This window comes from Eptesicus fuscus, chromosome 21, assembly GCF_027574615.1.
Source record: "Eptesicus fuscus isolate TK198812 chromosome 21, DD_ASM_mEF_20220401, whole genome shotgun sequence".
NCBI classification, from domain to species: domain Eukaryota; kingdom Metazoa; phylum Chordata; class Mammalia; order Chiroptera; family Vespertilionidae; genus Eptesicus; species Eptesicus fuscus.
The window spans coordinates 24637749-24662170 of NC_072493.1; the positions used below are offsets into that span (position 1 = coordinate 24637749).

The following is a 24422-nucleotide window of genomic DNA, read 5'->3' on the forward strand; positions in this document are numbered from 1 at the left end:
ATGCTCCCAGGAGGGTAGCAGTGGATTAGAACTTGAAGGTTGCCTGCCGCTGAAGCAAAAGCTGGAACAGGATTGGTTGCAAACAAACAGTTTTTTTAGATAGTTTGGGGTCTTTACAAATTTGGTACTCTATGTGATGAGAAGGACATTGTGTCTCCATCAGTCCTGCAATCGGTAGAAATAGTGAATTTTGGTGCCCACATCCCCCAACTCCCATCTTGGATGTCGTTCCATATAGGCCTGTGCATGTGCTGATGCTCAGCTCAGGAAGGCCAGTTGTACAAGGGGCCCAAACACTTTAGTCCCAGTAAGTGGCTCTCTGATGAGCTGACTTGATTTAGGGTCAAATAGCTAAAGGAAAAGATGAATTTTAGGGCTTTCAAGCAGTGCTACATAGAAATTATTTTTTACAATAGAAAGTTCAGATGAGCATTATTTCACTCTTAAATTCTGAAATTTCTTAAGTCTTGGTATCAGTGATAAAACTAAATTAGACCTATACACGGTGTCTGAACTCTGAGCTCCCCCTGTTGGATAAAATGACTTGGTGGCTTTTATCTAGGTAAAATTTCATTTGTCCAAAAATCTGCAATTGAACTTAGAAATTCAGCTTTTACTGCACAATAAAAAACAGATTTTAAGTATATTTGTAATAGTTTCAGTTTAGGATTCATAGATCTTAGAAACAATAGATTTTACTAACACTGGTCATGATCAGCTTTAGAAGTTTTAATGTATCAGTTAAAATGGCTACACTCACAAATCATGTCATGGACTGTCTTGAGAGCCAGAACATCATTTGTCTGCTTGGTGTAAGGCCGGGTTAGTTCTGATGGCCTCTGCTCTTCTGGATCACTTGCTGCCCAACAAAGTTGCTGTTGTCCCAGATACCAAGAAAAAAGAGCTGTTAGAAGAAACTGTCCTCCTGTCTGCAGGAGGATAAATGCTTGCGTTTGAGGAGTGTGTCCCAGCGAGGAAGGGGGCACTTACACAGATTACATCTCTGCCATCACCTTCCTGCACAGCATGGGTCTTCAGCAAGTCCTTGTGAGGTGCCTGGTGCCCTTATAGACGCAAAATGAGTGTCTTGTATTTTGAACTATGGATACCAAAACATTCAGCAAGTAAATGTTTTAGTTTTCCCAAGTCTTTTATTATCTACTCTTTGGTCTGTTTGCATGTCCTAGAAATGGAATCAAAGTTCTTTGTTTTCAGAATCCTAAGTCTCAATAATTTTGTAATTTATTTCTTCTATGGAAGTTTCTGAGCCTTACCGAAGAAGATCTAAATAAATTTGAATCCCTTACCATGGGAGCAAAGAAAAAACTCAAGACTCAACTGGAGCTGGAGAAGTAAGTGTGACGTTGTGAAATGTCTGTTATTTTAGCTTCTGACCTGCTGAACAGATGCTAGGACTTAGAGCTTTGTTACATATTAGTGATTGGATCACTTTTGACTGCTTAGCACATTTTAATGCTTTTAAAATTCTATGAATGTGGCCCTAGGAAAGGTTTGCTAGGAAAGGTCCTTCTAGTGAATCTGACTAGTTAGAATGTGATATTTTCCACCCTGGAGATTATTTTAATGAAAGTCACCTTTGTGTGGAATATATGCACTTATGCAGTTTGTGAAATATGAGAAGGTTTTTCAGCAGAATTTAAAACTTGCTTGTTTGCATGCTTTCTTATTATAACAGGGAGAAGTCAGAGAAACGGTGCCTGAACCCCTCAGCCCCACCCCCGGTCACCAGCAGTGGAGTGGCCCGTGTGCCCCCCACAAGCCACGTAGGGCCCGTGCAGAATGTCCGAAGCCCCCACGCTGCAGGTGGGTGAGAGCCGGATCAGCCTTGACACATGGAGTGCAGTCTGTTCCTTTTGATAATCGTTAGACCTCATAATACACCCTTCTGCCATATATATCTTTTAGTATTTACAATTACTATTCATTATTTTAGCTTTTGTAGTCTCTACCATAGGAAATTAGATGGGTCATTTTGCTTAGAAGCTGGATACTGGTGAGTTGCCTAAAGTTGTTTGGGCTAAAGAATTAGATCCAGAAACTACTACAGTGAGAAGGAAAGAGTAGGAATTATACAAAATAAATGAAAAGAAAACCTCTCTCTTCCCCTAGGTCAGTGGTTGGCAAACTCATTAGTCAACAGAGCCAAATATCAATAGTACAACGATTGAAATTTCTTTTGAGAGCCAAATTTTTTAAACTTAAACTTCTTCTAACGCCACTTCTTCAAAATAGACTCGCCCAGGCTGTGGTATTTTGTGGAAGATCCACACTCAAGGGGCCAAAGAGCCGCATGTGGCTCGAGAGCCGCAGTTTGCCGACCACAGCCCTAGGTGGAGCACAGAGGTCATGTTTAAGTCATTGCCTCAGAGGTTCCCTTTGAAAGTCTCCTCCATGCGTAACCACCCCCTTTCTGCTCTGGGGACTTGAAGCTTCAGTGATCTGATTTTTTAGCCACTATTCCCCTCCTCCTCCTGCCTCTCCCTCCTCAGAAAAATGTTGAGGACCCCTGTATAAGTTGCTCTGTTGTTTTCTTTCTTTTTTCTTTTAATCCTCACCCGAGGACATGCTTTCATCAATTTTCACAGAGGGGGAGGGAGAGAGAGAGAAATATCAATTGCTTGCCTCCCAAACGTGCCTCGACTAGGAATTAAACCCAAAACCTGGGTATGTGCCCTGACTGGGAATCGAACCCGCAACCTTTCAGTGTACGAACAACGCTCCAACCAACCAAGCCACACCAGCAGAAATATCAAGAGTAATAGTAAATGAGGAAGGAAAAAATGCAGTGTATCTTCTGAGTGGTTATTTGACTAAAACGGTCTGTGTCCCTCAACCTCATGAGACGGGGTGTTTGTGGATGACTCCTTTTGCAGCACCATGCTGGTTTGGGAACCCTTCGTTCTCATTCTCTGGTGTTTGAGTAGAGGGAGGCATTAGAGCATCTGGCTGAGAGCATCGCTGTGTTTGCATCTGCCACGTAACTCGCCGTGACCTTGGGCATTTTGTTCTCTAAGAACGTCAGAGCCCTGTTGAATATGGAAATACCCGTACCTACCTTCTTGGGATTGCTGTAAAGGAATCAGTGTGCCATAGGTTTGCACGGAGGTGGGTGAAGGCGGACCCCTGTTGGAGTTCTGGAACTCATGGATTTGGGTGCCACCTCTGGACTATCACCTGTCCCTTCTCCACAGTGCTGCGGGTGGAAGTGGAGCAGCCCCCTCACCAGACGGCCCGGGAAGGCAGCTCCTCAGAGTGCTCCAGCTCTTCCCCCAGCCCGATGGGGGTGCAGGCCCGGGAAGAGAGCTCAGACAGCGCTGAGGAGAATGACAGGCGTAAGGATGCCCAGCATGGCTGGCGCGGTGCTGCCTCTGCCCTAGGCTGTGGGGCTGTGCTGACCTCTCTGTTTCCATCTAGGTGTGGAGATGCACATGGAGGGTTCTGATAAGGAGAAGCCTGTCATGCTACTGAATCATTTCACTTCGAGTTCTGCCAGACCCACGGCCCAGGTTCTCCCTGTGCAGAATGAGGCAGGCTCCAACCCTTCAGGCCACCACCCCCTGCCTCCACAGATGATGACTGCAGCCTCGCACATTGCACCCATCAGAATGCTGAATTCTGTGCACAAATCAGAGAGGGGAGGCACGGACATGAAGCTCCTCTCGTCTTCTATGCACTCACTGCTGTCTCTAGAAGAAAGGAATAAAGTCTCTGGACCAAGAAGTGGAATCAAAGTGGACAAGAGTTTTGGCAATGCCATGATGGATGTGTTGCCCACGTCTGCCCCCCATCAGCCCATGCAGGTCCTCTCTGGACTTGCTGAGAGCAGCTCCGGGTCACCCACTATCTCCTTTGGTCCCCGCACCAAAGTTGTCCATGCGTCTGCACTGGACAGGGTGATGAAGCCGGCCCAGCAGCCGGCCCTGGTGGTGGAGACTAGCACTGCTGCCGTGGGAACATCCAGCACGGTCTTCCACGTGGCTCGGCCACCAATCAAACTTCTGGTGTCTTCATCTGTCCCTGCGGAGTCTGTCATTTCTGGACAAACTTCCTGTTCTAATAACGTGCAGATCAGTGTGCCCCCTGCAATAATAAACCCCCGGACTGCTCTGTACACAGCCAACACCAAAGCTGCCTTCTCTGCAATGAGCAGTGTGCCTGTGGGCCCCCTGCAGGGCAGCTTCTGTGCGAACAGCAACACTGCCTCCTCCAGTAGCCACCCTTCCCCATCCTTCCCAAACATGGCCACTGTGCCCAGCTGCCCGGCCCCCAGCTCCAGCCCTGCGCTCTCCTCAGTCCCTGAAAGCAGTTTCTACAGCAGCAGCAGCAGCAGCAGCAGTGGCAGCGGCTCCCCCGGGAACATTCCTGCCTCTGCTCAGAACCATCACCACCACCACCACCATCAGCAGCCGGCGCCCCCGCAACCCTCACCTGGCCCGCCACCAGGCTGCGTCGTGTGCACATCCTGTGGATGCAGCGGGAGCTGCGGCTCTGGTGGCCTGACTGTCAGCTACGCCAACTATTTCCAGCACCCGTTCTCGGGGCCATCTGTCTTCCCCTTCCCCTTCCTGCCCTTCAGCCCTGTGTGTGGCAGCGGCTACGTGGGCACCCAGCAGTACGGCAACAGCGCCTTCCCGGTTGTGCACTCACCATATGGCAGCAGTGTGCCTGCCGAGCCCGTGCTGGGCGGCCAGTCCACATTCACCGTCCCTCCCATGCAGAGCTTCATGGCAGGGGCGGCTGGTGTGTACCAGGCCCAGGGCTTGGTGGGCAGTAGCAATGGTTCCAGTCACAAAAAGAGCGGCAATCTCTCATGTTACAACTGTGGGGCCACCGGTCACCGCGCTCAGGACTGCAAGCAGCCGTCCATGGACTTCAATCGGCAAGGTAAAGGCGGGCCTCGGCCGGTGAAGCTCCAGAGGCAGACCGGCTACACTGGCTAGCAGTGCAGCGCTGCCCAGAGAGGTACAGGCGAAGGCTTACTGTTTATGAAAATAATAGTAAACTTGCTCTTTTTAAAGCAAAAAGTAATTTTTAAATGCTCTTTGCAAAAGCATGAAATTCTTGGTAGGTTCTAAAGCCCCCAAAAGGTGGGTTATTTTGGTTCTGAGAGTGTCCTCATGATTTCATCATACTTCTTATTCTAGAGCATGTTGATCTGGCAGTGGAGAGGGGCTCTGGCCTGATGGCTCCTTGGTTTCTTATTTCTTGCCATGTGACTGGGAAGCAAGTATCAGCAATTTAATGCCACCCCCAACCTTTAGCTGAAAGCCTAGGGCATATAGCACAAGTTCAAACGTGCGGGTGGATGTTGGTATCCCCACTTCTGCTCTCCCCGCAGGGCGCCATGGCTATTGGTGTGTGTGTGTGTGTGAGTGTGTGATGTCATCCTCACTGCTCTACCATCTTCTGCCTTCCCCCCTTCCTCCCACTCACTCTCTTTTGTCTCCTTTAGTCAAATTCAAACGTATGGTTGATGTATTTATTACAGTGGATTTGTTCTTGCTGTTGGTTTTGGAAAGATGATTAAACCAGGCATTGGGAAAATTGGTCCCAGCTCTGTGACTATTCACTGTATAGTCTTAAAAAGTCACTTGATCTCTGTAGATGTGAAGGTTGCTCTAAACCTGTGATTTCCAGACCTGCCTGTGTATCTTAGTCACCTAGAGCAGCAGTCACCAACCTTTCGGACCTCACGGACCACCGGTTGGCAACTGCTGCTGCAAAGGTTTCCTTAAACCAGTGGTCACCAGCCTTTCGGTCCGGTGGGCGACTGCTGACCTAGAGAACTGTAAGACAAACAGCTCAGACTCAGTAGGTCTGGTGGCAGGTGGGGCAACTGGGCTATGGCAACCCCTGTTGATAGAGATTGTGCTGCATGTCCTGATGCCACGAGCCCAGAGCACGGGGCCCTGTCCCCAGAGGACGCATGTCCCGAGAGGATGCATCCTGGATAGCCAACCAGCTATGTGCTGTTGGGAGTCCCAGAAAAAGCACTCCTAAAAAGAATCAAGGAATGGATTGGTAACTTCAGTCATTTCACCCCTTGTCTGATTTTTAGAAAACTAGTAAATTTGCATCAATTGTGGGGTGGGAGAGGGGGGTTGGCAGTGGTTAGAACAGGTGGTCTAGATTCCCAGCACCTGAATTTTGACCAGTGACTCTGGAAATAACTTTGGACAGATCAGCTGTTTGTAGTAATTCTACAGTGATTCAAATTTGATCTCTTTTTTTCCCTCTCTCTAGGTACTTTTAGGTTGAAATATGCCCCTCCAGCAGAAAGTCTGGACTCCACAGATTGATATTTTTCTCTGGCAACAGAACACTATTAAGCCATGGAGACATAAGGAAAATTAAATACAAAACTGAGAAGTCTAGTTGCTGTTGAGCTTAATATTTTTAATCCAAAGGTGCTTTACTTTATTAGACTGGATAGAAAACCTAGCATAGGAGTGCATCAAACTCAGTTTTATTGCCAAAATCCTAGATTGGAGCTTGATGTCAGGACTTGCCTAGTGGGTATCTCCACAGCAGGTGAAATTGGCCACCTCCACCCTTGATGGCAATGCAGAGGCCTCCCGTCTCTGGAAGAGCATTGCTGTCATTGGTCCTTCTAGGCTCACACGTAATTCCAGGGCAGCTACGCGAGATCGGAATCGAGAACTGAAGGTTGGAGTTCTCCAAGTGGAGTTCCACCAGTCGGACTCTTGACACCCCTGGGTGAGGGAAAATGTCACCTTTGTTTTGTTTTGTTCCTAAAGTGGTTAGGCACTAATTTCTGGGCTTTTTAGGGATTGCACTACAGAAGAATGTAAACTGATGTCAATCTCTGCAGTTCTGGAGACAAACTCCCTGAGAGCAGTCAGTGCAAGATATTCGGAGAATCTGTCTTTAAAGAGTTGGCACCAGCAGGCTAGTCACTTTGTACACAACAGAGATCTTAGCATTTACTTCCCTCCGTAAAACACTTGGTAGCAGCTTCAGGTTTTTAATTTTTTCTGCAAATAAATTTAAACTACGTTATTAAGTAGAAGTAGTTACTTGCAACAACTTAATTTCTAAGGGTCCAAGTCCCAGAAAATCCCTAGTTGTCAAAGCTTTGAGGCCTGTCATCTTCCACCACAAAGGAGCTCTTGCAGACACACGGTAACAGCACGGCCTTTGTGAGTTGGCTCTAACAGATGCCATCTATCCTTAGCAAAGTTTTCAAGTTTTTTAAAATCTTACATAGCCTTCCCAAGGCTTACTGTTACAGATTCACACTTGAGATACACATTTCAACAATAATACAGTCCTGTAATTTATGAGCGAAAGATTTGAAATTTTCTCCTGTTGACTTATTTTGTATTAGTTCTGTTGAAAACCTGGAAGGCTACAATAGAAAATGATAAGACTCTAAAAGAGACCACACCAACAGGACAGAGCTACAGGATCTGCAGAAGTCTAGTTTTATTGAGGTGGGAAATAAAGTCCTCACCACACAGTTCTCAATTTCACCCTATTGCAATGAGAGCTTTCTGATCTGAAATTTAGAAACTTAAATCTTCAAGTCTAAAGGGAATTTTCTGCTCAGATATTATTTTAAATGCTAACGCCTTCAGTATTAAAATATTAATCGGGAAGGCCTTACCCAGGGATTTTTGCAGTTGAATATTTATTTAAAAAGAGAAAACATAATATTCAGAACATTCTTAAAATGGGACAATCAGCCTCAAACAAAATTGATGTAAATAAAAAGAATACTCTAGAATTTGAGGCATTGTGATGTGAGGTTTCAAATTTTGAGATCAGTTTCCTGGCTTCCTGGAAACTAAAGCAGAAAGTTGTTACTTTTTTTTTTTTTTTTTTAATGGAAGGTTTTTAGTAGAGTTTTTTAGTTTTATTTTAGTAGAGTTTTATTTCTATGCAATGCAGAATTGACAGACCTCTGTATTCTTATATCTCTTCCTGGTACACAGTATTATTACATACAGTTTTTAAGCAAAGCTGATGCTTACAACAGTTTTTTGGGGGAATGTTACATTGATCTCTTAAATTATAAACACTACAAAAATGTCAAAATAATGAGAACTGACACAACTTTGCCTTAAAGAATATTAGACTGGAACTTGTCATGTTATGTTAAAGGAAGACTTAGAGTGTTCATTGATGTTTACGATTTTAATATTTCTGAAGGCCATTACAGTGGCCTGGATATGTGCTGAAAGCCAAACTTTTAAACTTTTTGGTTTTTTAAACAAAGAAATATTTTAAATAAATCCTATTTCAACACAGTGAAATTGTGGAAAACTGACTCATAACAAAAGAAAAAAAGTCATATTTAGGTTTCTGTTTTAATGGTCAGTATTGGAAATGAAAGTGTCTTTTGTCACCCTTATAACTATTTTGATAAATATTAGAGATTAGCATTAAGTACAACAGAAAATTAAAACAAACTTTGAAGTATGACCTTCAAATTGAGGTAAATAAGTTCAGACATTGTGTGGCTGTGTTCCAGTCATCAAAGGTCTTAGAACAATTCCCAGTTTCTTTGAAAGTATGTGTGTGGTGTGACATTTCCAATGAGGTCATTCCAAGCTGAGAATTGTAAAATGTAAATATGAGATACACAGGCCACAAAGCGGCTGATCCATCAGATCTCTTCCCAAGTGAATTGCATATTTGGCTTTGGGAATATTTGCTAGCAGCATTATCTCTGATGAGTTTCTCTCCGAAAGCAACCACAGTCAGTAGGCCTAAAAGAGCATTTTGCATTTCCTCAGAAGATGTCCTCACGTTAGAAACACAGATCAGACTGATCCTTTCAACTACTTAGTCGTTTTCCTGAAATCGTGGCTGTTTCCAAGTGCTGTGGCAACCAGGTAGGTGTGGCACCAGCCACTTTGCTTTATGTAGTCTGTCATATATTAAAGTTTCCAACCCCATTTTTATCTCCAAGAATGGGGAAAGTAGAATGTACAGATCAAAGTAGAATACAATGTTGGGATGAAACAACTATTTCATCTTTTTTTTAAAGCAAGACTGTCAATTTTCTACCTTATTTTCTAATTTTTGTTCCATGGTCATACTGAAAATAGGAAAATGTTTAAACATTAAAACTCCTAATTATTAAAGAGCACTGAGGAAATGGGAGCTAGCACTTCTAATAAAAAACAAAGTTATTTTTTGAAAGCCGGTATATGATTGGGTATTTAAAATAACCAGCATCATCTATATAATCTCCAAAAGATTACAGGAGTCAGCTTGTTAATATAGTAGTTCGTAGGTTGAGTATTTTAATTCACTATATTTAGAATTCTATAAGTCCTTTATCACAAGAAGTCAACATAGTTAGTTTACACTACACATTATGTATGGAGGCGCAGTAGCAGTGATAGTAACTTTGCCTGACGTCACACAGCTGTAATGTGTTCCCTATCTGAGCACAGGCTGGCTGAGGCTTGCACTCATTCACTCACTCCAGTGTCTCTAGTGAGCACTTGACAAGTGGGAATTGGGTTGCACCCTCCCCTCTTCACTCCCTATCATTTTGTCACTCCTACTTTCACGGTGGTTTATTTGAAGCCTTGCTAGTTTTACTGATGGTGTTACCCATTGAAGAGTCTTAAAGGTTATAAGGGAAACCATGTCTCTGCTCAGCTTGACCCCCCCATCTCAGAGGATGGGCCTGTGGAACCTGATCCCATTGGCCATCCTTTCCAAAGTACAGATGACTCCCAAAGAATGAGTCAGGTGACATTTAAAGCCATGGGTTCTGAAGAGGCTCAATTATTGACAAGTCCCAAGGTTATGAAAGAAAGTATCTCTAATCAACATTCACAAAACTAAATACTGTGCTGGTTGAGGCCAAAGGTCAATGTTACTACACTGTTAGTGGAGGGAGGGGCGTGCCGGTCGGGTATTGTAACAAGCCCCTCACATGGGTAAGTTTTTACATGCACAAAGACAAAGGCTTTGGTACTGAAACTGAAGACCTCGTATACTTAAGAATCTTCACAGCTTCTATTGAACATATTTTCTTTTTAGGAATGAAGGAAAAGTCTCCCATTTTTGAGCCATTCTTTTGTCAGTTCTACAAAATTGCATGTAACTTTATAAATATTTTTTAAAAATATAGTTTTGTAAATATTTAATATTCTGCTAATTTGATTTTGAATTGTAAATGTCAAGTATTGTTTTTGGGGTTTTTATGTTTTATTATACTTTGTTAAAAAGGAAAAATTGTACATTTTTAGAATGTTTTTATGAGTAAATTTAATGTACTGAAAATAAAAAAAATGAAAATAAAAACTTTCATTTTATTGGGTCTTTGCCTCAAATATGAAGCACACATCTTTTCATGTAATTCACAATTCTTGATCTCTAAACTAGGGAGTCAATCCTTTCTGCCTTCCCAGCTTTACAAAAGGAATACTGTCTTAAACCTGGTTTCTGTCAAAAGGTTCCCAGGTTTTTAACAAATGTCCTTGGTATGGACAGAAATGTGAATTCTTGATTGGGGTATAAATATGGTTTCATAACAATCAAGGTAAGTGTTAATAAACCTAAGCTTCTTTAAACATTCCCAAATGCATGGTGAATGTGCCCTGACCATCTTAAGCTCTGTCCTCTGGATTTGAGAGGTTGGCAGTGTGAGTATGCCTAGGACTGCATTTTTGTCATGAGCAGTGCCAAGCACTAGAGGGAGAATTCTGGTGCTTTTTCCCCACAAAGGTCCGTAAGGCCTCTTGGCTTTTTCAGGCTACTGTTAGGTCAGTAAATGAGACACAGCTGGCAGCCCAATACGGAGCACTTGCTCCTCTTCTAGAGATGCGGAACACGTGCACATCTGCTGAACAAGAAACTCAGGGAAGCAGGGTATTTCCTCAACCCGCTCCCTGTTCTCTTCCACAAACACTGCAGTGCCTATTTGAACCTGAGTTGGGTCCAGGTCTAGTTTTCCAAATGAGTAACACTGGCCACTACTTGGCTGGCGTTTGCATTATATCTTTACCTGATGCAGCTCCCCAGTAAACTCAGGTACCACGAGTCATGCCATCTTGACTGCACATACATATACTCTATACCTTTGTGTTTATTTTACTTTGTTCATTCAGAGCAATATGTTTTCAAGTGTTTATTCCCACAAAACACCTACGTCCCACATCCATCCTCCTCCTACTTTGTGGCATACAAGTTCTCAGGATAGTTTTGTAAGGACAAGACCAAGTGGCAGAACCTTGACCACAGTGAAGAAGCCCCTGACAGGAGACCTTCAGAGGTGTCACTCCACCCAACTGCTCCCCAGCCCAGCAAAACCTGCCTGATGCTTCTTGTTAGGAGGGATACTGTTTGGCTTTGGCTAGTACAGACAGTATACAGGACTGCAAGTCTCAAACACTGGTCCATTAAATTGAGCTTTAATGACAGTTTTTAGTTGTGCCTTTATTCACCTTAGTTCATTTTAAAATGTACTTGTTTTAAAGATCCTATAAATATAGAGTGACTCCCCATTAACGTGGGATAAGTCGTCCCTCTCAGCATGGTATTGTTTTTTAAAAAGCAGAATTTCTTATAGGAATCTTATTGATCACACAGTAGTTACAAGAATGTCAGATATAGTGACAAGCTAAACAAGACAGGCCGATTAAGAATGTACATAATGTAAAAATATACATATTAAAAGTTAGCCATGTAGACAAGACGCATGCAGCAGTAGGAGTAGGTGATAGGAGTTTGGGGAGTGAGGGCCCATACACAGTAATATTGTCTAATCCCAACATTATAGTAAATTTCCACTAACTGATACAAGTATTCCATACACATCTAAATACACAAAGGCAAATCATGACCTGCTACATATAGTCTAAGTGGTCTGTGATCTTTTTGTGATATTTCCATGAAAATAGTAAATAATCATGCAGGTAGGAAGTATTGTTATTCTGGTTGGACGTGGGAAATGTTTAACTTTTGACATTAATATCTGTGAAGAGTATATATCTCCTTTTACTGCTTTCTTCACAACTGACATGCGCTTAGAGTGGGGGAATTTCAATGGTTGCTTGACCTAACTGATAACTGAAATACTCTTAAAATGTGGTAACTTTTTAACAACATATTTTAGTCACACACTTAACATACAACAGGAATCATCTGCAGGATTCTGTACTTTCTACCACTGTCCTAAAGAATGAAGCTGATACAAGTGCTTGTTTATTTACCAAAGTAGGCACTATTTTGAGCTGTTTGATCAGAGAATATCCAAAACAGAAGAAAAGTCACTTTTTTCCTCTGGGCCTTTTGAGAAACTTGACCAAAATAAATTATTCAAGGTTTCCACTGAGCAGTGGTGTTATCATGTATGTTGCTGTCTAGAGAACACACAAGAACTTCCTAACACTGCAAGAGCGTTCGTTGCCTTGGGTATACTTGATAGGAATCAGGAATCTTTAACACCAGTTCACAGTTTTCTTATACACCTCCATTTAGCCTGCTTTTTGCAGACTATTATGGCAAATGTGTTTTGGGGGCTATGCTTGAGATTTCTCTAGTTGGATAGAAACCCTTCAATAAAAAGTTGGCAGGTTCTGACTTACTGTCTCTGAATGCTCAAAATGCAAGTTCCTATTGGGGAAAGAACATTAAAATAACTTGAAGATCTATTTTATTGGTAACTTAGAATGCAAAGTATTTTATTTTTAAACTTTAAAACAAGACAGCCTAGGTTAAATAATATAGTTTTCCAAAGCTGAATATGCTCGCTTGGAGCTCAGTTTTTCTGTTTAAAGTACAAAAACAACTTTCTAAAACTCCTAGGCAAGACACTACTGTTTTGATGATCTGATTTAGATGAACTGATCCAATCTCAGTTGGTAACATCCCTTTTTCCCTCGTTGGTAAGGGTTTAAAAAATTCTAGAACAGATGCATTTTTCTAGTCTTACACTGACAGTTCCATTCCAAATGTCTCCTGAGAGGCGTATACCATATACAGGAATCCATCTTCATCCTTCTCACTTTCGTACACTTCCGATATCGGTGTGGACACACTCACCATGCTGTGCCCATTCACTAACAGGAAGAAGGCTTGATTAGCGTTGAGCTGTAAGCGCCTTCTATTGAAAGAAAATGTGAAAAAATATTGATACATCAATAAGTAGGGAACATATGTAAAAATATCACCCACTAATTGATTTTTGAAAGTATAAAGATTTTGTAAATGCTGCTTCTGGCAAAATTAAGTGTATACCTTACCAATGATGACTAGTATTTCTTCTCACAAAGCACAAGACATTTTCTATGATTATATTCATGATCAATATTAGTGATAATCCTTAAGTTATTCTTACTACCTTGAGTTTTAAACTATTATGCTGTCTGAAGAGTGTCATTAGTGTCTAAAATGTGAGAAAAATAGTTCAAAATATTTACAAACTAAGACCTAAGCTGGTACAATTTATTACCACTATACCAAATCTGAATTCTTTTACTAATTTTGCTACACAAAACTTGTAACTTTTCTGATTAAAGGACATCTACACTAGATGTTATGAAAGGATCAGAAGGGACATGAGATCTAGCAGATAAGAAATATAAAAAACTAAGAAATGAAACATCTTATTAAGCTTGCATAATTTTAATCAGAACTAAAGATTTATCTGTAAGTGTGATAAAGAATAAGAACTTAAGCCCAGCTGGTGTGGCTCAGTGTTTGAGCATCAACTCATGAACCAGGAGGTCAGAGTTCTATTCCCATCAGAACATGCCTGAGTTGTGCGCTCAGTCCCCAGCAGGGGATATGCAGGAAGAAGCCGGTCAATGATTCTCTCTCATCACTGATGTTTCTCTCTTCCCCTTTCCCTCTTTCAAATCAATAAAAACATATTTTTTTAAAAAAGAAGAAGTTAAGCCCCGGCTGGTGTGGCTTGGTTGGAGTATCAGGACGGGACCTACACCAACAGGTGGTGGGTTCACCCTAGCTGGTTTGGCTCAGTGGATAGAGCGTCAGCCTGCAAACCAAAGGGTCCCGGTTCGATTCCAGTCAAGGGCATGTACCTTGGTTGCAGGCTCCTCCCTGGCCAGGGCCATGGTCAAGGCTTGTGCAGGAGGCAACCAATCGATGTGTTTCTCTCACATCGATGCTTCTCTGTCTTTCTCTCTCTCTTCCACTCTCCCTAAAAATCAATGGAAAAATATGCTCAGGTGAGGATTAACAACAACAAAAGAGGTGGTAGGTTTGATTCCCAATCGGGGCACATACCCAGATTTTGGGTTCGGTCCTAGTGGGGCACACTCAGGAGGCAACCAATCGATGTTTCTCTCACATTAATGTTTCTCTTTCTCTCTCTCCTTCCTTTCCCCCTCCTCTCTAAAATAAAAAATAAATGAGAAGTTACCTAAAGAAATAAAAAACCAAAAAGGTGATTACCTAATTATCTTGATGAGTTCACTCATGTTGACATGATCAGGTACAAGAAACTTGGTTTTATCCAGGACAGGAAGCTGCTTCTCCCCCTTGTATCGTTCTATTATCACCTAGAAATGAAGCCAGAAATGTGATTTTAAAATAGTCACTGAGAGAAAAATAAAATACTTCCTATGTTGTAACTAGCACATTTGTTAGTTTCCTCATAGCTCTATATCTCTTATAAAATGGTACACAAGAGACAAAGTAGCTGCCTCCAGGGGGGTGAGCAGGGTGAAGGAAGAAACTGCTAAGTATTCTGTTATTTGGAACCATGAAAATATACTACCTAGTCAGAAAAAGACCCTAAGTTTCAGAACAGAGAGGCTGGTAGCAGCTTAAGTGTAAAGATATGAATCTGTACCAATTCTAATACCACCATTTCCTGTGGCATGGCAGGAACCTTAATAAAAGTATTAAGGTGGATTTTTTAAAAAATTTACTTTTATTGATTTCAGAGAGGAAGGGAGAGGGGGAGAGAGAGAGAGAGAAACATCAGTGATGAAAGAATCACTGATTGGCTCCCTCCTGCACGCCCCACACTGGGGCTCAAGCCTGCAATCTGGGCATGTGCCCTGACCAGGAATCGAACTGTGACTTCCTGGTTCACAGGTCAATGCTCAACCACAGAGCCACACCAGCTGGGCTAGACTAAGGTTTTTTTTATACTAGAGACATGTTTCTCTATTTGACATGAAAATAATCCTAAGTAAATATTTGATAAGTAGAGGTCAAATCTTCAATTTGTTACTTGAAGATTTCTTTAATTTTGATAAAATATCCTTGCTATTTCTTTAATAAGTATTAAAGTCAAGGATCTTGAAATATGCAGGAAACAAAAATGGTTTCACATTATAAACTGAAATAAATCCATTAGCTCCTTGCCATACTTCCTTTCTGTAGAGAAAAAAAAAAAGTGAAGCTATCATCACCTTCCTCGTTAAAAGGACGAGTTTATCTATGGCTGTGTGTTCAGAGCATGATATCCACAAGGAAGAATCAGTGGATAGACTATACCTGCCTAGGTTTAAGTGGTAGCAGAAATCAGAGCCAATACAGAAATCATAGATTCTTGGCCCAGAAAGAAGCAGAAGTAAGGAATGAGAAGAAAAAATTCAAGATCTTAGAATCCTTTGTTAAAGGAACACACCGCAGTCTGGAAAATGCTAGATAACATGACTTTGGGTACCTTCTGCTTTCAGCTGCTGAGTCTGGTCTGCTTGGGGAGAAGCTGTTCTAGCTGGTTCTATTCACTATTTGGTGGTGATATCCATGAAAATTCAATCACCTAAAATGATTGTTTTACTTTTCAGTTCTTATTTCTTTAAATTTTTCCTTTAACTTTTCTAATTGGGGAGACCAGATGCATAACTCAGAATAAGGCATTTTACTAGATCCGAAAGTACCTTCTCAAAATTTCACTTAATGGTAAGGGCTATGGACAGGAGCACAGAAAGTCACCACTGGGGAATGAAGACTGGAGGACCAGGAAACTGCCTGTACCGTGTCCATCCATCCACCCATCATATTCTCAACATGCGAGTGGCTGTGAGTCTGCTTCTCAAACTTGTGCAGTGTGTCACAAACACATACATGGAAGTACAAATATGTGATTTCTGCAAAAAACCTGAAACTACTAACAAAAAAGATGACTTTTAATGTACACAGATATTCACATTTCAAAAGGATTCTGTAGAACTAATTCCGGCAGACATTTGGGCTGGCTATTTGTTTTCAAGGGGTAGCACCTGTTAGTAAATAAACATAGCAGGTACTTAAAAGTAAAAAAACAAAACAACAAAAAATAACACTTAAAATTAAGGTAATTCTCCAGAAGGCTCACCGCTAAGCCATATGTTAACCCCAAGTACAAGCACACATTATTGTGAAAGTTCCAGCCAGACCAACCAGAACATGTCTTTTACTATAGAATCCTACAGGTGTGAAACTGCTGAGCAGATCCATCTTATTATCTTTTCTTTACACTTTACAGCCCTCCCACCCACCCCTGGATCTTTCATCTTCTTTTCCCTACTTTGGTATCAGATGACCAGCCAGAAAACCAAACATGAAAGCTTCTATAGAATTTAGCAGTGGAGTTTTTTTTTCTTTTTTAATCCTCACCCAAGGACATATTTTTTTTCCCACTGAAGAGAAGAGGGAGGGAGAGGGAGAGGGGAAAAGAGAGATAGACAGACAGACATGGATTGGTTGCCTCCTGCACACGCCCCAAACAGGACCAGGGATTGAACTTGCAACTCAGGTACATGCCCTTAACTGGGAATCGAACCCGTGACCCTTCGGTGTGCGGGCTGACACTCTTAACACTGGCCAGGGCTGCATACATTATTAACCACTGAAACATACACAGGTATCTGAAACTACCTACCGGGATTTTGGTCGGATGCTGCTCTCGGATAAGCCGGACATCTTCTACTCTTTGTTCTGCAATGAAAAGAAATATAGGTATTATGAAGGACCCTAATGCAGCTTGTTTCCTGCATTTTTGCTGGTTGAGTTCTATATCTTAATTCAGCTATCTTTATCTGTGGCAGAGCAAAACAGTAGACGCATCTTTCTAGAATTGAAAGAAACCAAGCACTAACACTTCATACCTGGCAAAGGTTGGTGTGTGAGGCCAAGGGCAATTATATGGAAACCAACATGCAATTAATTACATGATTCTATCAGGAGTTGTAAGACCAGAGAGAGAAAAGAATGCCCTATTTGAGTTTAAATAGTTCTGTACAGTGCCCCAAATAAACACAAAGTCTACTGTTGAATACTTTTTTGAGAATATCTCTGTATTCTCCCCCTTAATATAATCACTTATTTATATTTTCAACTATTGTATTAGGCTGTCTGTGGAATATAGGGGGAAAAAACAAGCCAAGTCCAGTTCTCAATAAGGTGACAATTGGAGGGACATGTCATATATAAAGCAATACATGAACATATATATGATTAAGATGGCATTAATTAAAACCATCTAACAAAAATTAATAAAATCACCTTGATTTACTATGGTAGGATTCATTCTCATGGTATGTATTTGCAAATAAATGATCAATGTAATGAACTTCCTGAGAAAGTGCTGATACTAGTAGCTCCAGAAAAAAAGATGCCATGACCTATATAAATACGAATTTATTTTAACATCACTGCCATTTTGGTTTGGATATTTTAAAAATTAGTATTCTCCATAAAAACTATTGAATTCCCATATTCAAATATGAACGTAAGTTCTATTTCTATTTTCCCATCCAACATGTTTAAACCAGCTCTAAAGATAAACTACTAAATAAAAACATATTTGCCCCCAGTCTGTGTGGCTCAGTGGTTGAGCATCAACCTATGAACCAGAAGGTCATGGTTCGATTCCCAGTCAGAGTTGCAGGCTCGATCCCCAGTGTGGGGCATGCAGGAGAGAGCCGATCAAATGATTCTCTCTCATCGTTGATGTTTCTATTTCTCTCTCCCTCTCCCTTCCTCTCTGAAATCAATAAAAACATATTTAAAAAAATAAAAACATATTTACTATAGACAAAGACGACTGCAAACTCATTGATTCTTCCCAGTGCATATTCTTATTCAATACATGAGGATAAACATAAATTTAGCTATTATTAATAAATTTAACCTATTGGTTTTCACCTGTGACATATGGACTTATAACAAGAAATACATATTTGGTCCTGGCACAGAGCTCCCAAAACCCTTAGATTTTCCTATATGAGTGATAAAGATCTTTCCTTATTCATAATAAGCCCCTTTCAACCACACCTGATTTATGTTAATGAGGTGATTTTGAGAAAGCCTTTAAGGATGGGGGCTGGTTGCCAGGGGACCAACAAAGATTAGAGGGTTCAAACATTCAGCCTCACTCCCTGACCACCTGGAAAAGAGAGGAGGTCAGCTGGTCAGAAGCACAGGTAACAACCTGCACTTGCAATTAGTCGCTGAAGTGTTAGTGAGGGAGGCGCAGTCTTGCGGGACTGAGTCCTTAACTTGCTGGATCTGAGGCTATCACCAGGGAGATAGTGTTAGAATTGAGGTAAATTGTAGGACACCCAGCTGAACTGCTTGATGTGTGGGAAACCCACATGTCTGGTGTCAGAAGTGAAGTATTTAGTAGAATACCGAGAATAGAGAAGACATACAGGAGGAGGAGTTTTTTCTTTACATTATCCTTCTCATTGCTCTAAGACCTGTCCCTATGACTCTCCCATCCAAGAAAAGGTATTCTACCATCCAGACTTAGTATCAGCTCTCTTCACAACAAAAATCTCCATATTGTCAGGGTAAATTATTTCAGAGGCTAGAGGAAATCAGAATTTAATTCACTCTAGCAAGTGGATGATAACTAATATACATGGGAAAGTGTTCCTTACTTAAACACTTGTCCTAATGAATCTAAAAAGTAAATGAAAACACTTAGGCATAGCCCAGCTGGCGTGCTTGAGCACTGACCTATGAACCAGAAGGTCATGGTTCGATTCCCGCTCAGGGCATATGCCCAGGTCGTGGGCTTGATCCCCAGTGGGGAGGAGGAGGGGCATGCAGAAGACAGCCAGTCAATGATTCTCATAATTGATGTTTCTATCTCTCCTTCTCCCTCCCTCTCTGAAATCAATTAAAAAACAAACAAACATATTTGCCCTAGCTGGTTTGGCTCAGTGGATACAGCGTCAGCCTGCGGACTGAAGGGTCCCGGGTTCGATTCCAGTCAAGGGCACATGCCTGGGTTTCAGGCTCGATCCCCAGTAGGGGGCATGCAGGAGGCAGCCGATCAATGATTTTCTTTGATATTTCTATCTCTCTCTCCCTCCCTCTCTGAAATCAATAAAAATATATATTAAAAAACACACACATGCCGAAACCGGTTTGGCTCAGTGGATAGAGCGTCGGCCTGCGGACTCAAGGGTCCCAGGTTCGATTCCGGTCGAGGGCATGTACCTTGGTTGCGGGCACATCCCCAGTAGCGGGTGTGCAAGAGGCAGCTGATCGATGTTTCTCTCTCATCAATGTTTCTAACTCTGTCCCTCTCTCTTCCTCTCTGTAAGAAATCAATAAAATATAGAAAGAAAAAAACACACACACATATTTAAGCAAGCAAACAAAAAACATTTAGGCATAAGGGAAAGATTTTTTTTACACAAGGAAACTGATTTATTTTGTTAAATGAAGAAAGAAAATCAAAATAGGTTCTAAATGAGAGGCTTCTAAATCAGAAACTATAGTGTCAAAAGTTCTCGTTATTTTGATTTATCCCCAAAATATGGCCATAAAAGGAAGAGAAAAAATGATTATTTTTATTAAAGACAAGTGGCTTCTTTAAGGTGAAAAGAGCAGCATAGGAATGTCTTTAGTGTCTTGGCCAGGTGCCTGAAGCAACTGAGTAAATATGGTATATGCTGATACCTCACTCTCACTGATTTCAGAAAGAGGGAGAGAGAGAAACATCGATGTGAAACACCCATCGGTGGCTTCCTGTACTGGGAATGAAGCCCACAACCTGGGCAAATGCCCTGACCAAGATTCAAACCAACGACCTTTTTAAACAGTTATCTTCAGAGGTGAACAGTACATTTGACAGGAGCATACCAACAACACAGATCAAAAATTCTTTTAACTCAATTATTTTCTCAGTGCTATAATCTGTTTATTTGTCAGACTACCCCTGGCAGTCAGGGACCCAGCTCTAGTCATCTCTGTATTCCCCCAGGGCTCAAGCTTGTACACAGAAGATAGCTAACGAACAAATAAAAACTGTAAAATGGAAATACTGCTCCAAATGCACATCAAGATGCACTTCCCCAACCCTACATGGCTTGGCTCAGTGGATAGAGCGTCGGCCTGTGGACTCAAGGGTCCCAGGTTCGATTCTGGTCAAGGGCATGTACCTTGGTTGCGGGCACATACACAGTAGGGAGTGTGCAGGAGGCAGCTGATCGATGTTTCTCTCTCATCGATGTTTCTAACTCTCTATCCCTCTCCTTTACTCTCTATAAAAAATCAATAAAATATATTAAAAATAAATAGATGCACTTCCCCAGATTCCTTTCCCTCCTGTCTCTAAGAATCCTCACAAGCCTTACAAACAGATAAAAATGGAGGACAGGAGTCTAAGGCACCTTATTTTACCAACGTATCACTTGCAAAGTTGCTTTAAAATTCCCCAGAGCATTTAAAGTAAAACTTCAAAGTAAAACTTCACTTATATTTTCCAGGATTAATTTCACTGAGCAAAATGGAAGCATAATAAGTATTTTCCCAATCTGTTTATAAATCATAAACATAATATCCAATCCATCATGGAGGGCTACCCAGGTTTTGGCAAAAATCTCTCTCGTCTACCTATTAAGAGTTGTTGAAGCTATTTTAGACCAACACACACTTCACCTGAGACATGCAAACTGTTTCATTATTTTTTAATATTTATTTCTTTAAAAGAGTTTTTGTTCACTTTTAGAGAGAGAAGGGGGAGGGAGAGAGAAACATGGATGTCAAAGCAAAACATCAATTGGCTGCCTCTTGCACACCCCTTACCAGGGATTGAGCCCACAACCTAGGCATGCGCCCTGACCTGGAATCCAAGTGGCAACCTTTCAGTGCACAAGACGACCCCCACCTGAGACAGACCAGCCAGGGCCAAACCCTTTAATTATTAATGGAGAAGCTTAAGACCTATGGTCATCATTGAATCTCAGCAGAACAGTGTCTGGGAAACAGTTCTGATATTAAATAAACTGGCCAACTCCAGAAGAAAATGGAGTGAAATGATTACAACATTTGAGAAGACTGAATCCAAAATTGTTTGGTCAAATACAACTTTTCAAATTTATTATATTTTTCAAAACATCTGCAAGGATTCACTATGCATTTCGACTCAGAGTGTTGATCCACTTCATGTATTGGAAATGATGGCTACCTACCCAGAGGATGGAAGAAAATCATCTCGCAAGTTTACAAGGACAAGTCCAGACTCTGCCACTAGGTGGACCATGTTCTTCTCCTCTCTGGGCCCCACCCAGTTTCTTTAGCTACAAAAGGGGTTGTTTGGGGTGGGCCCTAAGATCCATTCCAACCCTCTCAATCATAGTATAAGACATCAACAGAGCTACATTCAATTTTAAACTAACTTAAACTCACTCACTTGGAAAGAGATAAAACTGCTCAAGCTAACTGGGGTTGTTCTTAGATTCTACAGTATAGAGGTTCTCGCCAAAGAATTAATTCCCCTCATTTACTGTGCTACAAATCTCTGAAAACTCAATTATCAGTGCTGTTATGAAAGTCAGGAGCAAAGAAAGGTAGTAGTCATTAAGAGATATTTGATACTTTTCTGCAAAATGACTATTAAAGAGATCTTAGAAATGGGGTGGGGAGGAAAGGTAAGGTAAGGAGAAAGCACAGATATAATATACAGAGTGGGCAAAAGTAGGTTTACAGTTGTTCATATGAAAAATGGCATGCAGATTATGATTACAATAACTTTATTAATACAAAATAATGTCATAATGGCACAGTAAACCTACTTTTGCCCACCTTGTATGTAAGATACACTAATGGGGAGGGGGTGAGGGAAGCGGCATTCCTGCTTGTTTACTTCCAGAGTCACAGGTTCCAGGTGAAATCCTTCCAATAAATTAGAACTTAATTCTCCAGAATAACCTAAAAATCCTTTAAGCAGAGGAAAGTATAGTTTCAGTCATGAGAAAATGGGCATCTTTCCCACACAAATGTCCCCAGTTAACTTTCAAATGCCAGAGTCAGTGAGGATTGAAGCCAGATACTGCAAATCTGCTTTAAATGCCATTCTCAGGGTTGCAAAAAAGCTAAATAATAATGAGTTCACCAAGGTCTCTAAAGGGAAAACTTCTAACTAAAAAGGCACGTCTAAGTCTTCTTAACCAACAAACTACCTAAGGAATTGTTTGAAAAGATATGCTCAGCAGGCCAACATGCACTTCATTTACTGAAACTTCTCAGGCACAAGAAATCAAATACTTATCAATCCTGAGATCTAGAAAACCCTATCCAAGCTCAAATGAACGCTCACCTCTTTCTAGACTCCAGAAATCTAGATAAAGGTATCACTGCTTAAGACCGTAAAGATTACCGCGGGACCTTCCCGGTGCAGTGGAAGGAGCCTGGTGCTTCCCTCCTCTACCTGTCCTCCCCGAGCTGCCATAAACAAGTCCTACAAACAGACATCCACGGAGGCCACGTTGTTACTGCAGAATTTTCTTGCTTACGAGCACTCATCACTTCCTTCTCATCATTTTTGTGCAGCAGTGATTATGATGGTGTTACTTTCCATTTCAACCAAACGCCAGAAAGCCTAAGTTGGGTTTCCGGTCTAAAGTGGGAGAGAACTGCTTTGATTTATTTACTACTGGTATAAAAGGAAGAATGCACTGGCAAGCCAAGAGGAAAGGCCACCCACCCTAGCTCTACGGCCACAAGCAGATCAAGATGTCCCGCCCGGCACGTCCGGTCCACACTGGCCAGGGCGGGGGGGTGCAGAAACCGCAGGTTCAGGGGCTCCCCAGTGTTCACCCCTTCTCTCAATTAAAGCACTGACGTTTCCAGTGCCCACCTGGGATCAGGACAACTTACCTGGAGATGATTCACTTGCATCCTAGAGCCACCACTTCAAAGGGCCTGTCGCAGCCCAGCGTCCGGGGGGGGCCTCCCCACGAGTCCAACACGTCTCACAAGGGGATTTCGCTTTTTTGGAGGGACGGTCACCCCGCACCCCCCCTAGACCAGAGGGCTGACCAGGAGCCAAAGGTGATTCAGCACCTCCGCGAAAGCGCGCCCCCGCGGGGCCAGGTGTGAATGCCCCAGGCCCGGCTCGCACCCCGGCTCGCACCCCACCCCCGCACCACCCCCTTCCCGCAGCCCTCTTAGCCCTCCTCGCGGGCCCTTCCCGGAAACCTTCGGCCCGTCGGTCACCCGACTCCATCCTCAACCCCGCGGCCTCTCAGGCCCCGAGCCCTCAGCCCTCCCCTCCCGGCCCGGCCCGGCCCTTCGGCTCCTCAGCTCCCACCCTTCTCCCTACTTCCGCGGCCCGACCCCCCGACTCCTCAGCCCCCGGGCCACCCGTACCTTAGCCCCGCGCGGCCCCTGAGCCTTCCACCCGGCCTGGCGTCTGGTCCCCGCCGCCTCGGCCCTCAGCCCTTCGGCACCAGGCCCTCCGTCAGCGCCCAGCCCCCCAGCCCGGCCCACCGCCTCGGCCTCTCAGCCCTCTCCGGCCCCCGTCAACCTCCGGGCCCCTAGCCGGGCCCGCCGCCTCGGCCCCTCAAGCTCTCTCCAGCCTCCGTCAACCTCCGGGCCCCCAGCCCGGCCCGCCGCCTCGGACCCTCGTTCTTCCCGGGCCGGGCCGCCCTCACCAGCCGGCCGGGACACCCACCGAAGGTGCGGCGCTGCTTGAAGGTCTTCTCCGACGGCATGGCGCGCGAGGCTGGAGCAGGCGGCGAGGCAGAGGGTCCCGCAGCTTCAGGTGGCGGAGGTCCCGACAACGTCGACCGCGACTTCCCTTGTGTTTCTTCAGCCCGCAGCCGCGTCAAGTGACCGGCGCACCGCCCCAGGAGGCGGGGCCAAGGGTGGACTCCGCCGCCGCCATAGCGTGCGTGGCGGAAGCAGGGACGCGCGTAGAGCCGGAGGCGGGGCGTGGGGTGCGCCCTGCGCATGCGCGCGGGGAGGACAAGCGCCCTAGTTGTCGATACCGAGTGAGGGTGCCGCGCTCCCCCTCGCCCCACAGGGACGCGTGGGTGTGCCTCTCGGGATCCCTGTCCTGTCGGGCTGCCCCGCGTGGCTCGCTGCTCTGAGTTCGCGTCCTAGTGTTTCCAGCGCTCCGTGCTGGTGGCTCTTAACGACTCTGCCTGCTAATATAGTATTTTTTTTTATTGATATATTTTTTTTATATTTTATTGATTTTTTACAGAGAGGAAGAA

The 24422-nt window shown here is 43.1% G+C and overlaps 2 protein-coding genes across 7 annotated transcripts in view; one reads left to right on the forward strand and one right to left on the reverse strand.

Annotated features, from left to right (window-relative positions):
* ZCCHC14 (zinc finger CCHC-type containing 14) overlaps positions 1 to 10109 on the forward strand; it is a 69035-nt gene extending 58926 nt beyond the window's left edge. The window contains exons 9-14 of one of the 5 annotated variants that reach the window (XR_003616876.2): positions 1261 to 1352; positions 1697 to 1824; positions 3213 to 3353; positions 3436 to 4905; positions 6265 to 6738; positions 8781 to 9021. Coding sequence is in view for 3 of the 5 variants with exons in the window: in XM_008139738.3 (XP_008137960.2) it covers positions 1261 to 1352; positions 1697 to 1824; positions 3213 to 3353; positions 3436 to 4905; positions 6265 to 6320 (1887 nt within the window). In the remaining 2 variants the exon portion in view is untranslated. Of the gene's footprint in view, positions 1 to 1260; positions 1353 to 1696; positions 1825 to 3212; positions 3354 to 3435; positions 4906 to 6264; positions 7457 to 8780; positions 9022 to 10044 lie in introns of those variants that run through there. The other 4 variants (XR_008554889.1, XM_054710138.1, XM_028142931.2 and 1 more) reach the window with 4 other exon arrangements.
* A 1292-nt stretch (positions 10110 to 11401) lies between these two features.
* Positions 11402 to 24068, reverse strand: MAP1LC3B (microtubule associated protein 1 light chain 3 beta). Of its 2 annotated transcripts, XM_054710139.1 has the most exons (5): positions 23879 to 24068; positions 22009 to 22143; positions 16850 to 16905; positions 14425 to 14531; positions 11402 to 13111 (listed from the first exon to the last, which is right to left on the reverse strand). In XM_054710139.1, the coding sequence occupies exons 1-5, from the start codon at positions 23916 to 23918 to the stop codon at positions 12937 to 12939; spliced, it is 513 nt and encodes a 170-aa protein (XP_054566114.1). In that variant the 5' UTR covers positions 23919 to 24068; the 3' UTR covers positions 11402 to 12936. The 2 variants fall into 2 exon arrangements, with proteins under 2 accessions (XP_054566114.1, XP_008137958.2); XM_008139736.3 differs by lacking the exon at positions 22009 to 22143 and having other exon boundaries at positions 23879 to 24055.
* Positions 24069 to 24422: the final 354 nt, after the last annotated feature.